Source organism: Trachemys scripta, chromosome 11 (assembly GCF_013100865.1).
Source record: "Trachemys scripta elegans isolate TJP31775 chromosome 11, CAS_Tse_1.0, whole genome shotgun sequence".
NCBI classification, from domain to species: domain Eukaryota; kingdom Metazoa; phylum Chordata; order Testudines; family Emydidae; genus Trachemys; species Trachemys scripta.
In genome coordinates, this window is record NC_048308.1 from 41,924,109 (window position 1) to 41,939,093 (window position 14,985).

Consider the following 14,985-nt stretch of genomic DNA (forward strand, 5'->3'; position numbering starts at 1 on the left):
TTCAGCCACTTCTCCACCAGCTCCGGGTGCCGGTCCAGGAAACTTTCCACCGCAGCGAAGTCCAGGCTGGCAGCCGACATGGTCCCCGGGCTCCAGCGCCGCCGACGCCTCCCAACACCGGCTCCGCTCCTAACTTGGGACCGCTCCCGAAACTGCCTCGAACTATTTCCGACCCCGATGAGCCATGGCAGAAGGGAGAGGAGATCACCCGGCTTCCCAGCCCCCTCGGGCCGTAGGGAGCGGTCCCTCCCTCAGAGGTGGGGACGCTGCCCAGAAGTGAGGGAGCAACGTTGTCTGACTTTCCGCCCTTGTCCAAACTGGCCCGCCTCCTCCTCTTTTATCGCCTCCTGCTCCTCCTCCACCTGGCCGCTCCTCCTCCACCTGGCCCGCGGGTCTCCTTGTCCTCCACTACCCGCTCCCTGGTCTGGCGCTTAGTTCTGGGCCAGGTCCTCCTGCTCCCTCCACTGCCTCGGGGAAAGGTGCTGCCGCGGCTTTCCCGGGATGCACTGATCCGAAAGCGCTTTTGGAAACCCTTCTGCCAACTGCTGCTGCTGCAAGCGGCTGCTCCTGCGGAACCCAGCCAGCAGACCACTGAGGGAGGGCGTGGGAAGGGAGGGAAGAACGCGTGAGGGGGGGGGAGAGGAAAAGCAAGTGGCGATACCGGGGACAGAGTCAGCAGCATCCTATTTTCCTGGAGGCAGTAGCATGGCTACTCAGCGTGCGGGGCGGAGTGACTGAGATTATGCAGTGTGCCCCTTCTTGTTCTCCTTATGGATCGTGAACACCAGTACTTTGGGGGAGCTACAAGCAAGGAGCCTTGCATTGTTAATAGTTCAAACTAAGAAAGAGCTCAAGGCATTCAGTCCTTTCATTCATCCCTGTGTGGGGAGGGAGGAGGATTTGTGGGCATGTTTGTGTGCGAGAAAGATTTGTGGGTGTGGATGTTTGTGCGTGGGAATATTGGTAAATGTAAATATGTGTGATATAAATATTGCGTTTCTATTAATATAAATTAATTATGTTTATATTCGTTTAAAAATCGGTGAACATATTTCCTTCAAAAAAACCCTTCTCTTATTTGACTTGTTTGTGCCTGAAAATCATACTCGCACTCTATACTTAACTAAACGAACTGTTCACGCCCAGAGTGCCTTGTTGGGCATCGTTAATGGTATTTTCCTTATTGGCTTTCTGCAAACACAGCCTGTGAATGTAGAATGGGAGGACGTGAGTACTTCTGTGGGGAGTAGGGTGACCAGACAGCAAGTGTGAAAAATTAGGAGGGGGTGGGGGAAATAGGAATCTATATAAGAAAAAGACCCCAAAATTGAGACTGTTCCTATAAAATCGGGACATCTGATCACCCTAGTGGGGAGCGCTTTGCTGTGGTCATTTCTCCCGAAGGAGACCCAAGGAGGTGCACATGGTCTCCTTTCCATGGGAACGTGCGGCTTCGCTGAGCGTATAGGAGCCGCAAATAACACATGCGACTCGTGTGCCTCCTGCAGCATCAGCTGCGAGACAGAACGCCGAGCACATCCACCGAGACAGACGGAAGGGGGTTATTTTTACGGACACGTGGGGAAGCACATTTACTTGCTAAATTGATGCCTGTGCATAAGTGATTGAAAACATAGTCATGGATCTTAACACGTGAATACAGCTTTCATCCCCTAACCGGGGGCTGATTGAAGGCGATTTCAAAAACTAATGAATGAGATTTTCACTGAAAAACACACCGCCAAATCCTTAATCAAATGAGAGAGAGACTTCAAACACTGCCAGAAAACTAATCCCCAATGAACAGCCCCCTCCAGAATGCGGACTTGAATTGTGTGGGTATAAAGCAGCACGCCAATTATGGAGACACGTGCAAATGAGCGTGTGTGGAAAGGGGCAGAAGAGATTTCTGTGCCGTAAGAACTGATTTACCCTCCGCCCCCTTCTGCTGCAGGCATCAGGGAGGTTAAAACAGGCTCACCGGAATGTCCAGGGGCTGTGACTGTCAGAAAGAGAAAAGAAATCTAATCACCTGTCCAGAGAAAGGAAACAGACAAAGGAAGTAGCTTCTCAGTGTCTGTCCTAGATTATGCTGCATTTAGCACAGTGAGTGAAAGCCGCTTGCTAGCGCCGTTTATTTTTCGGGTGTACTGCGCTCAGTGAAGTTTCATTCTGCCTTGGCTCCGTAAGATGCCTGCGTTTCATTGAGAAACCGCGCATCGTGAGCTGCAGAAACTTGTCAATCGAGAGCAAAGGCACTAGGAGGGCGTCTTCTGTGCGCAGGCGCGAAACAGAGCGGTGGGCGTGAAATACACGTCTGAGCTGCTCCGCTTTCCCGCATGCCCCTAAGCTTCTGGGTCTCCCGCAGGGGGGCCACAGCGGTCTACTGCGTAGCCCAGGCCCGGGCAGGGGGTACTGCTCAGGATCAGACAGACCATCTTCTGAACCCGCTGGCTTTATGGTCCCTGTTGAAAAGGGGTGCAAAAGGGAGACAGAGAGAGGGGTTGAATTGGAGGGGTGGGGTGAGCAGAAATTGTGCCGAAGTCCAAACTGTGTCTAGAGGAAGGTAAAAGGGATAGAGGGAGGGCGAGGGGCGGGGCAGATAGACAAAATTGGGGTCAGGTGCAAGTGAGAGATGGGCTGCCGGGTAATTTCAGGGGAAGGGAAACTCTTGGAGAGGGAGGGGCGGGGGAAAGGATACAAGAAGTTATCTGCAGTGATTGCCACAGTAGGGTTTGTGGGTGGCAGAGAGACTTCAGTTCTTCCAGGATGGTCCATGTCAGCACCCTCAGTCTCCCCATGGCTGTGGTGTTAAGGGCACAGTGTAGCCTATGACAGACTGATAATGTCCTGTAGGATTCTGGGCAAACCTTATGGAACTAAGATAAATCTTATTGAATTTGGTCCTCAAAAGATACTAAACCTTTGTATTAAAAATGCAATTGTGTGCATGTGAATGTACATTGTGTGCAATGCCTCTAGCAGGAGGGGGTTGCTAATGTAATTCCTCTAGCTATCGGCCCTTTGAAGCCACCCTTAGGGAGAGGTACACAAATACTAGTTTAGACTGAGCCCAACAGACAAAGAAAGGATTTTTTAATAAATAGCTTGGTTTTAAACAGGCTCATGGCTTTCTTCCTGATCCAGCAAACTGATGGGACACCTGTACCACTGAGGGGAAATAGAGGTCCAGTTGCCCTGAATGTAGCCCAATGCCTGGAGCCCAGACCCATGAAGCCTTTTGAGGATATGTGCTCCAGGAGACTTGGCTCAGTGTAATAATCATAATCTTCATATATGTGTTTGATGTTTCAAAGTATTCCTTGTCCGTTTTCATAGGAATAACATGTCTGTATATAGCTTTATAGCATTTCACAAATTTGTCTTCTCTTTTGATTGCCTGAATTGAACTCATCTTAATTGACCCAGCTGATCACCTATCAGTGTTTTGTAGTATAACACTTTTTTTGTAATTTTCCATATTTATTTCCATAGATTACTCTTTCTTCAGTTTCCTTTGATCCTCCAGTGAAAACTGCTTTTCTCAACTGTATTTTGCCCTCTTTTTTTCCATGTCATCACTTGTATGTAGAACTTACTTCTCAAATATTCACTGAGGATGCTACTCTATCTTATATGAAATCCCTCTCAAAGGCAGGCTTCTATTGTAATTTTTACTGAACGTAGATATGAATTATTCACGAGTATGAAAAAATCATGTCATGCACCAAAAAATTCTAACTTGATACATTTCAGTTTGGTTTTCATTCTGTTTACTTTTTGGTCTTCCATAATCAATACAGATTTTTTAACATAAAATATTTTATTTCTTTGACGTGGGCTCAGAAACCCATTTCTATTGCTCTATGACAGTATTTAAAATCATGTGTCTATATTGAATGCAGGAGTTAACAGCTCCAGCAAGCCCTGTTCAAAACAATCCCTGGTGGAAGTGTAAACCATGCTGCCACGATGTTCAACCCTCTCTCCATCCCCTCTCCCAAGCCAAGTGAGGACAAGGAATGTCCACAGACATTGATAAATTGAGACAAAGTTAATTGTTTGGTTTGTTTGCTGTTTGAAAATTATGTTGCTCGTTTAAGATGTAGCCTGCACTCACACGTCACTGCCCATTGAACATCAACAGTAATATGTGTGTATGTGGGACTATGAGGTCTTCTGCAAGTTGACATACAACCCACAATTTCACTTCAGGTATCGGGGTAGCCGTGTTAGTCTGTATCTACAAAAACAACAAGGAGTCTGGTGGCACCTTAAAGACTAACAGATTTATTTGGGCATAAGCTTTCGTGGGTAAAAACCTGAAGAAGTGAGGTTTTTACCTACGAAAGCTTATGCCCAAATAATTTCACTTTATGTACTTTTTTTGGCTTATTTTATAGTATGGGTTTTTGCTTCAGTGTTACATAAAAATGTCTATTTTATTTGCTGTCAAGTTTTTTTTCTCCAGTGAGTGGTGTTTTGATATGATTTTGGATATAGATCAACACTGCATTATTGATGCCATTTCAGGATGTATCCCTGACAAATGACAAAATCATTATAAATAATCGTGCGCCTTACTGTTTTGTTTTCTATACATAATAGTGTAATAAAACACATTCACTTACCTTACTGTTTTGTTTTGAAATGCACTGTAAATAGGTACATTGTCTAATATACTCATTTACCGTAACTTATTCATTTACCTCTCACTGCAGTGTTGGGCATGGAATGAACACTAACCAGTAAGGTACATGAGTACCCTAAATACTCTGCTCATTTACTTTGTGTGCACCATCAAGTAAGATAAAGAATAGAAAAAGGCCTGTTACAATTTCTCCAATGACTTTCCAGTCTCTGATTGATTTTACCGGATGCATGACAGATGAAGTGCAATGTGTATGTTACTCACGTACCTTTCTGTATTGACTTCATATTGCTTCTCCAGTTAGCCTCAGAGCAATTGGTTGAGACTGTATGAATCACCATCAGGTATTCTTTTTCAGTTGAGAACACAGCATTGAGACAAATGGGCCACTTAACACCTCTCTGAGCTTGCAACTTTGAATTTTCAAACCCACCCTGGGTAGAAATCTGAGAATGAACTTTAAACATTTGGGGAAAATGTATCTTTGGCTCAGCGCTCAGCTGCAAATCAAGCTGAAGGTGGGAAAGGTTATAAGATCAGGTTGGTCAATGAAGGAGCAAGGCATCTGCTGTGAAGCTGGGACCCAGTACCTGCACCACTTTGGATACTGGTGAGTCTATGCTATTCCATCTGTACTTACTAAGCCCTCCATTAGGATAGTGTTTGGTCCATTGCGGTGTATTTTAAGGACCTAGAAGAGAGATGGGAGGGAAGCATTGCCATTCCAGGGGCTACACAACTTCTGGAACTTAGGCCCAGATTCTCAAAGGTACTTAAGCTCCTAACTTCCATTGGCCTTAGCTACTAATGATCTTCTTTAAATTGGGTTTCTGTCTCAGGTGAAGACACAACAGGGCCAGGCCTCAGATAAGAATTTTCAATCTTTCACTTGACTTAGGTGGATTTATGTGGAAAAGATAGGCTTTCACTCTGTTGGGCATTTGTGTAATTCCAGGGAATGGATATTTTAAATGCTGAATCCAAATATCTGTACCACATTGGATACAGGCTTCAGATTTTTTTCCCACTAGCAACTGAAGAGACCAGTTGATCCCAAACTTATTTGTTATCTGACTCTGAAGTGTTCGAGGGAGCTGAGTACCTGATTTTTTTCCCCCTGAAGTTCTGAAGACATCCAGGTAATACACACTATTAAGATTGAGAAATAATCTCTGAGAGGGGAATGTGTTATATATGTGTGCTTAAGTATAGAAATGTAAATGTTAACTTGATATCTTGCATTTAAATACATGTACGAGGAACTAAATGGGAGGTGGAAGAGTCTGGAAGGAATACCAGTAGAGTACCACCTGATAGCTTGTGTTTAAAATGTATTAAGTATTCTTTAAGCGTGCATTTAAACATTTGTTTACTAATGCCATGTTTACACTGCAGACTTTGGTTGATGCAAGTTTTGTCAGCATACGTTATATATCACTTGGGCACATGCATACTTGGCTGCGTGCACTGGCACTACATATACTTCCCAGGAGTGCTTGTGTCAATTCAAAGTGTGCTGCACTACCAGTATGACACACACTGCTGTTTGTCGCAATGCCTTTTGGGAAGTTTACACAATGTGTTGTGAGATAAAAATAACTCACCCAGGGATCTCTCTGGGAGCTAGGCATCAAGTTCCCAGCATGCAACTTCCTTCCTTCTATAATGCCATCCATAATCCATAATTTTCACACTTAAAAAAAAAAAAAATCTCATAAGCCCTTATGCCATTTTTCACTGTCTGCCATCTCTCACAGAAACATGGAAGCCTGCAGAGCTCTGCACTGTTCTCACGAATGTTGCAAATACAAGATGTACGATTCTGCTTTAATTGCAGAGCCACAGAAAGTACTGTAACAGTGGGTGATATGACAATTTCTTGGAGGATAGTTTTCTGAGGGACACAATGGAAAAACAATTCAAGGTTGTTGGTGGCATTCACAGAGCAGCTGCAGATGGTGGAGTGCTGCTTCTAGACCTGAGAAAAGAGCACTGACTGGTGGGATCATATTGTAATGCAGATTTGGGATGATGAGCAGTGGCTATGCATCTTTTGGATATGGAAGGCAATATTTGTGGATGTGTGTGCCAAGCTCACCCCAATCCTCCAGCGCAGGGACACCAGAATGAGAGCTGTGTTGATAGTGGAAAAGTGAATAATGATTTCACTCTGGAAGCTTGCAATGCCAAATTGCTACAGCTCAGTGAGAAATCATTGTGGAGTAGGAAAACCCATGCAAATGTAAAAGGTCATTAATCATCTACTACTCCAAAGGACTGTGACTCTGGGCAATGTGTAGGACATAGTGGATGGATTTGTGGAAATGGATTTCCCAAACTGCAGTGAGGCATGCAAGACTCATGGGAGGGACACAAAGGGGGCACCAGCTAAAGGGGAGGACATGTGATCTCCCCACCTGACTCCTCCCTGCCCCACTCCCAGTCCAGGGCCCCCACACTCTCCCTATCTCCTCCCAATCCCACGTTACCTGGGAGGGGGACTCTGTCCTCCCGCTGCACCGGCTCCCCCTGGCATGTTCGGCTGCTCTTCCTGGCAGTCAGGCCCCAGAGCCACTCCTGGATGCTGCCCAGTGCAGAACAGTACTTCCCCACCTCAAAGGAACATTGCAAGGCTTTGTTGCTAAGTGCTAGAACAATGTAGGGATTATGAGCAATACCTATATACTGTATCTGATTGGTGCTATATCGATAAATGGGAATTGTATTGGTGCTTTCTTCATTCAACTAAGGCTTACCTCAACCATGCTGAAGTATATATTAATTTAATTGTTCAAGGCAAGTGTTTTTAACTTGAGAGTCACAACCTGGGTGCTGGAAGGAAAGAGTCAAACAGGTTTCAGGGGGGCTGCAACCATCCACCTTTCCCTTTCCTTTCATTTAAAAAAAAAAAGGTCTAGCTCTTGTGATTGTGAAGCTGACCTTGGAAATGTGAACTGATCCTAAACTGCTGCAGTGATATCTGCCAGAACTTGCAGACAACCTACCCTACAAATTTTAAGATGTGAATTCTCAACCTCTGGGTCATAATGCCCAGGGGTTACAATGATGCTACCTTTTTCATATTGTTAAGAGGGATGGGGATCATGATGAGAAGGCTATGGAAAAGTTTGAGAGACCCACCAAGACTTTTTTTCTCTAGCATCAATCACTGTAGTACTTAATATATATTATATATTTATATATATAATATATATGATGGTTACACTGTAGTGCTTAACTAGTATTGTAAAAAAATGAAATTATTTAAAATTAAATTTAGATGTTTAATGTATTTTATACGTTTTCTTGTTACTAACATCTTTAATGTTATTGGATACATTCTGCACAGATCATTAACGGCCAAAACACATGAAAGTACTGCCTGTAACAATAATGTAAGTTAACACCTCAGTATTTACAGAACCCTGGGAAGACCTAGTACTGTCAGCAGTACGGCTAAGCAGTCTGTCCAATAAAAAGATATAAAATAGATGCAGATTTCACTATTCAAAGATGTACGCTCTTAATTTCCTCAATACCCACTCCAACCTCGTTTTCAAGGTTTGCCATTTGAAAGGTGCAAGATTTATAACCCTAGAATAGGCAGGGCACAGCATAAATGAGACCTTCACAGCCTGAGCCCGAAGTGCCTTAATGAAGTTTCCATGCCCATATAATCCTTGAATTCTCTAAAGTATCCAAGTAAGGTCTCAGCTCAGGTAGTAAACCTGTCCTCTCAGACCCAGGCTAAGCTATTACATTTTATATAGGCTACCAGAACAGTTGTGAGTATGAACTAAAGGTGAAAATATTCCTGCTATTATTACCATCATTTGAGCTATGCCAGATCTTGTTTGTTTCTTTATAGTAAGGGGGCTGGATACCTTAATATCTTTGACTCATGTAGTGAACACATAGAGTGAAAAAACCTGTAATGAAGAGACTGCTGATTGGTGGACAGTTATGTCCTTTTAACACATAAAGAAACACTAATACAAGGAATGAGCTAAAGATTTGAAATTATCTACAGATCAAACTGTAGCTAATCCAATCCCTCCAGCTTCACTTTTATACTAACATCTTGATACAGTGCTGACTGGCTTTTTCTCCACTGTTTGTCATTCCTTGCTCTTTTAAGTTAGGGCTGAATCCTGCAAAATACTGAGCCCTCACTGATTTTGTTGAGAATTTTGCCTAAGTGAAATCTTCAAGGAAGAAGCATTAGGGTCCATTGCTACAACCACTTACTTATACGTGTGAGTAACTGTACTAACTTGAACAGTCACATCGATTTCAATGTAAAGTTACGTGTGTGTATAATTCCAGATATATACCAGTATATGCAGGATTGGACACTTCAGTTGGAAGCTCCTTGGAAAAGGGAACAATATTTTTCTTTTGAAATGGCTGTACAGGGCCCTGCCCACCTTTACCATCATAGAAATAGTTTACATAGTGCTCACCCTTATTTTGTTTTGGTAGTAGGCTTAGCAAAAATCAAATAAAGACTGATATTTTCAGATGCTAAGACCAGTACCTAATAAACAAATATTAACAGACTACTGAAACATGAATACTGATACAAGAGAGATTCAAATTTTGAAACACTTTCTGACATCACAGTAGTTGTAAGAACACTTCATGAAGAAGTTGCCTTTTTCAAGTATGCAATAACATCTGCTCTCTCATTCTTCTTTTTAATGCCAGCAAAAATCATTTTAGTTCCAGGAATATATTTCTTAGGGTTCTCCAAATACTCCATCAGTGTATTTTCATTCCACACAACACCTGGAAAGTTTAGACAATAATGATGAATTGCTTAGATTTTATTAATGTCCTACCACTTGACTCCACATATAGCTAAGCGTATCAAGCATATTCAAGATCTCAAAATCTAGGGTATGCAGCTCTGAAAGTAAGCTACTCAGTTTATGTCCTAAATTCCAAAGGAGGGAAAAAAGAATGAGACTGAATGATAAATTAAATCCAGTTTTCATTATTGCTTGAACACATTTCACATTAAACACACAACTGGTACATACTGTATTTACTTTTGACTCATTTTAATAATCCAAATTATATTGAGCATCTTGGAAATATTAATGTTTAAAGCCAGTTCAGCTAAACGGAACACTTTTGAATAACGTTTGCTACTTTTAATCTATACAAATATCTTCATCATTCAAGTGCCAGTGAGACCATGCTTTCCAGTAATGTATTCAGACTTGTGTTTTAAATCAATGTGATCTTTACTTAGGGTTGAACAAGCTCTCTTTTGAATCCTGAGATTGTCCACTTATTGGCAAAAGTGTTCACAGAAACTGTTGATTATACACAATGGTTATAAATTTTGCCAGCTCTTTAAAGCATTTCCCTCTGCCAAGTCAGCAGCACCTCCATCTTTTTCAGATGATATGTAAACAGTTAGCTTTAGTTACTGTCTGTCTCTCCTAGATATTGGGAGAGCACAGGGAAAACTACTTGTAATTCTGTTAAAAAGATGTAGAGCTGATTATCTGCATACTGACACTCTAGCTCACACTCTATTTCCTCCCACAGTGGGTTCATAAATGTTGAACATGAAGGGTGGCAACAGAGGACCTTCAGAAAGAAACAGCAGTTTCACTGCTACTCTCTGGAATTGCTCTAACAGGAACAGGCGTGTAACAGGGTTGCCCACCCCTTTAAAGGCCAGGAAGCCTGGGGCAGCCAGCCCTCTTCAGTCAGCTCTCCTGGGCCATAATTAACTCCAGTTTAACCAGAAGAGGCAGGACTAAATGGGGTCAGGTGATAGCCCAAAACTGGGCTGCATAAGGGCTGAGAAAACTCCTAAAGGAGGACTACACAGAGTAAGATAGGTTCTTGTGGAAGGCTCTGAGACCATGAAAGGACTCCAGGGAAGGTATCAGAAAGACTTAAAGGTAGATGAGAGGGGCTGGGAAGTGAACATGGAGGCTGGGGTGATGAGAAGCCTAAGCAGGGTGGAAGAACCTTTTGTTTGTGTAAACTTCTTGTTTTGGACTTTTGTTACCTTGGCAGAGTCTGGACTAGATGTGATGGTAAGTTGTACTGAAACAGGCTCAAAGATATAATCAACAGGAGTGCTGGAGGTGAACCCCTGTAGTGCCATAGACTAATGCCAAAGAGTGCTAGAGCAGGGAATGGAACCACTTATAAGATGAAACAGTTTCAGTGTTAGCTTCCACCTTTAATTCTCATGGGCATATCAATGACAGATTATGGTCAACAGTAGTGAAGGCTACTGAAAGATTAGTAATAGCAGCACCACTTATGTCTGACCTCTGTGTTCAGGAGATAAATTGACCAATATGGTTGATGTATTAAGTCATAGTCTAAAGTATATTTAGACATCCTGTTGTTGATGGCTTACTTGTAGTAATCACTTGCACTATTAGTTCACACGAGCACTTTTAGAACAGATACTAACAATGAAATACATGATTTCTTTGTATAAATAAGGTCCCAGTATAAGACTGAATGCCCTCCCCCTCGCCCTGGCGGGATCCCAGTAAAACTGAAGAGTCAAGGAATTCCAAAAAGTTTTAAATAACTTAAACTAAGAATAATATTTGCAATTAATACCTTGACCCAAATAAACCCAAAATGAACACCATTGTATCTAATTATGTAACAATACTTTTAAACACCTCTTTACTTTCACGATCATCTGTATTAAAATAGTGCACATGGACACGTCCGCATATAATAATCCGAGAGCTAAGATTAGTCCAGTGCCAATAAGTAAAGAGACTATACACCAATGCAATGCCAGTAGAGAGCAGTGACCAACTGAAGCAAGATCAGACTAAAGGATCAACATCACTCCAAGAAATAGGCACTGTCAGAAGGCAGATTTTAATGTAAAATCCTGGAAAGAATGTAAATAGCGAGATATCAAAAAACAGATGTGCTGGAAGAAGATACTAAAATCTCAGTTAAAAAGCACTTTGTTTCTGAAGATGTGGTTCAGGTTCATCTTGCAATACTGTCATTTAACAGCTATGAGGGTAGTTTTGTAAAGATTTTTAAGATATAGCAAGAATGGAATTAATTTTGCTTCTTTATGCTTCCAGTCCTGCACCTCACCCCATGTCACCCTTTTGTTTTTACCTTTGTTCTTGTTTGAATCTGAGTAAGAGAATCCTGCAGCTTGTCCTGTTTTGCGACCAAACAGACCCCAAAGATTCGGGCCAGTCTTGTGCGGCCCTCCTTTTTCAACTGTGTGGCACTGAGAGCATTTCTGAACAAAGAGCTTCTTGCCTTTTTCAGCATCACCCATTTTGGTCTATGACAAAGCAAAACAGAAAAATGAAATTGTACAATATTTTTGAAAAGATTACAAAGATTACCCTTTTGGTTACATTTACCATCATTGCCCTACTTTTACTTCTGTCTAGCAAAGCAGGAGAGAAAAGATGAAAAATTTTGAAAGTCTTTTATGTCATTTGCCCATTGTGTGAACAGGTTTGGATTTTAAATTTTTATTTTTTAAATAAACTCTAGTATAGCCAGCTAATACCATTACAGTTGAGATTCTGTGCTACCGCTCTTCAAGGTGCAGCACAAAACTTGCAGCCCAGAAGTAAGGGGGCTAAGGTGACTCTAAGACACTTCTTAGTACCCTCCTAAATCTTGGCAGCTCTGGGTAATTTAGACGACCCTAGGGTCAAAGTTCTGCCCAGAATATCTGCAGTACTGTGGCCCACTGCTGATGCATCCCTCCCATCCCAGCATACCCCTTACACCAGGGTTCTTGGAAGACAGCTTTACAACTACACCTCTACCCCAATATAATGCGACCTGATATAACACGAATTCGGATAGAAGGTGGTAAAGCAGTGCTCCGGAGGGGGAGGGAGGGGCTGCGCACTCCAGTGGATCAAAGCAAGTTTGATATAACGCGGTTTCACTTATAACGGGGTAAGACTTTTTGGCTCCCGAAGACAGCATTATATCGAGGTAGAGGTGTATCTCCACTGTGCCTGCCCAAGAATCTTCCCCTAGCTGGAGCCTTGTTACACCAATATAGACAGCCTACCTGACAAAGAGGGGTTGAAGATCTCAACCAATGTTTCCTAATCTTTCACAAACTCAATGACCACAAATACTGAATGAATAACTTAATTAGTAGCATCTGTAGGTTAACTGATGTCACCTACAATCGAAAAATTCCCTTTATATAATTTTTTTTTTAAGGATTTCCTTCTAAATGACAATGGTCTCAAGACTGATGCTTCTGGCATTAAAATGGCCAAAACAGAACATTTTTACCGTAGGTACAGAGACTGTGTACCACCTTTAACTAGCCCATATAGTGAGAACCTTTCACCCAACAATGGTTGAAAGATTTTTTTTTTTTTCTTTTCTAAAATAGACCGGATCTATAAGGAAACCACACAGAGGTGACACATATTCAGCAGAGTATACAAGAGGATTTACATAAAACATGGCAACTGTGTTAGAAATAAAAGGGGCAAGAAACCTCCCCCAGACCACTGTCCCCCTGAAACTGCCAGAAATCTGCCTGGGGGAGTGGGGGAACCTCTCACCTTCTGATGCAGGGAGATGCCCCATCTGTAAACCAACCTCTGTAACAGAATCACAGATTGATCCAATTGCCCACAAAAAAAAATACCCTACTTGACTGGATTTTAGGGATTAGTTTCATTCAGTTTGTTCTGACCTCATCTATTCAAGACTTTGGCAGATATTTACACAGGGACATCCTATCTCAAGTTACAGAGATATATCCTCTAGTAGTGTAGACTTACCCAGCAATCTGAGCACCGGCCTAGAAAACCTCCCAATCTGATAAGTGGCAGAGTCACATCTGCCTTCCACTGGAAGAATACCACCCAAGTGTGCATATACATATCCTTTGTGCAACACAAACTCCACATCCAAGTGGATAAAAGAGCACAATGGTTGATACAGGTACTGCCACACATAGAAGAATATGCCTTAACTCTGTCCAGGACTGGAGTTGTTTCCAGGAATGCTTATGAATCAATCGATAAAGCACTAGATGGGGCACTAGCTGGTGTCTGCTACAGACCACCAAATCACACTAGGAAACAGTGACAAGTACGGTATGTAAGGAGACCATCTATAATGTGTAGGGGGAAAAAAGCTGTTTGATCATGTGGGACTCAGTTTGAATGACACATGCTGGAGGTCTAATTGTGCCAGTACTAACACATGCTTGGAATTTCTAAGTATTATATCAACTCAAAAAATGTTGCATCCAACACAGGGGATAATCAATATTAGATCTCATCTTGATGGATAAAGAATCAGAGCTAAAAATTAATGGTAACTTAGGCACAAGTGATCATGGCTTGATCATATTTATTGTGCAAACAGAATAAAACCCAGAACAATGATATATATATATTTGGTGCTTTAAAAGAGACAATTTCACAAAGCTGAAAACAATTATCACCCGGAATAATTTAATCGGAAAAATATGACTGGGAATTGCTTAAGCACACTTTACTACAGGGGTAGGCAACCTATGGCATGTGTGCCAAAGGCGACATGCGAGCTGATTTTCAGTGGCACTCACACTGCCCGGGTCCTGGCCACTGGTCTGGGGGGCTCTGGATTTTAATTTAATTTTAAATGAAGCTTCCTAAACATTTTAAAAACCTTATTTACTTTACATACAACAATAGTTTAGTTATTATAGAAAAAGACCTTCTAAAAACATTAAAATGTATTACCGGCATGCAAAACCTTAAATTAGAGTGAATAAATGAAGATTGGGCACACCACTTCTGAAAGGTTGCCGACCGCTGCTTTACTAGATGTCCCAAAAGCTATAATCCCGCAGACAAAGGTGGCTGTGATGGTTTAAAAAAACAACCTGGTTTATAGCTGCCTTTACTTCCCCTCTAAAAAATAACATAACAAATAGACTAAAAGGGATGTTGAGTAATGAATGGTAATCAGAAGCTAGGACTTATAGAAAATTGATAAGGGAGACAAAGAGACATAAAGAGTAGTCTCTGGCCAGCAGAGTTAAGGACAATAAGGCGTTTAATACATGATTTCTCTATACAATGCTTGTTTGACCACCCCTAAAAATATTGGTCCAAATCTCAAACCTATATAGTAGCCAAAAGACTTCATGAGTGTTCCCCCATGAAATTTTCTTCAACATCTTACATTGAGGGAGGGAGGGCAGGTTTTACAACTATACTTGTTTCTGTTCAGATCTACCAAATGGTTTAGATTGTATTACTCTGCAGGCTTGGAATAGAGGAGTCGGCCTAACACCCTGCTACCCCATAAATGGATCCACAATCCTCCAA

The 14,985-nt window shown here is 42.0% G+C and overlaps 1 protein-coding gene across 1 annotated transcript in view; it reads right to left on the reverse strand.

The window, feature by feature from the left end:
* PDE11A (phosphodiesterase 11A) overlaps positions 1 to 11,944 on the reverse strand; it is a 237,067-nt gene extending 225,123 nt beyond the window's left edge. The window contains exon 1 of the mRNA XM_034785945.1: positions 11,783 to 11,944. Coding sequence (XP_034641836.1) covers positions 11,783 to 11,944 — 162 coding nt within the window. The remainder of the gene's footprint in view (positions 1 to 11,782) is intronic.
* Positions 11,945 to 14,985: the final 3,041 nt, after the last annotated feature.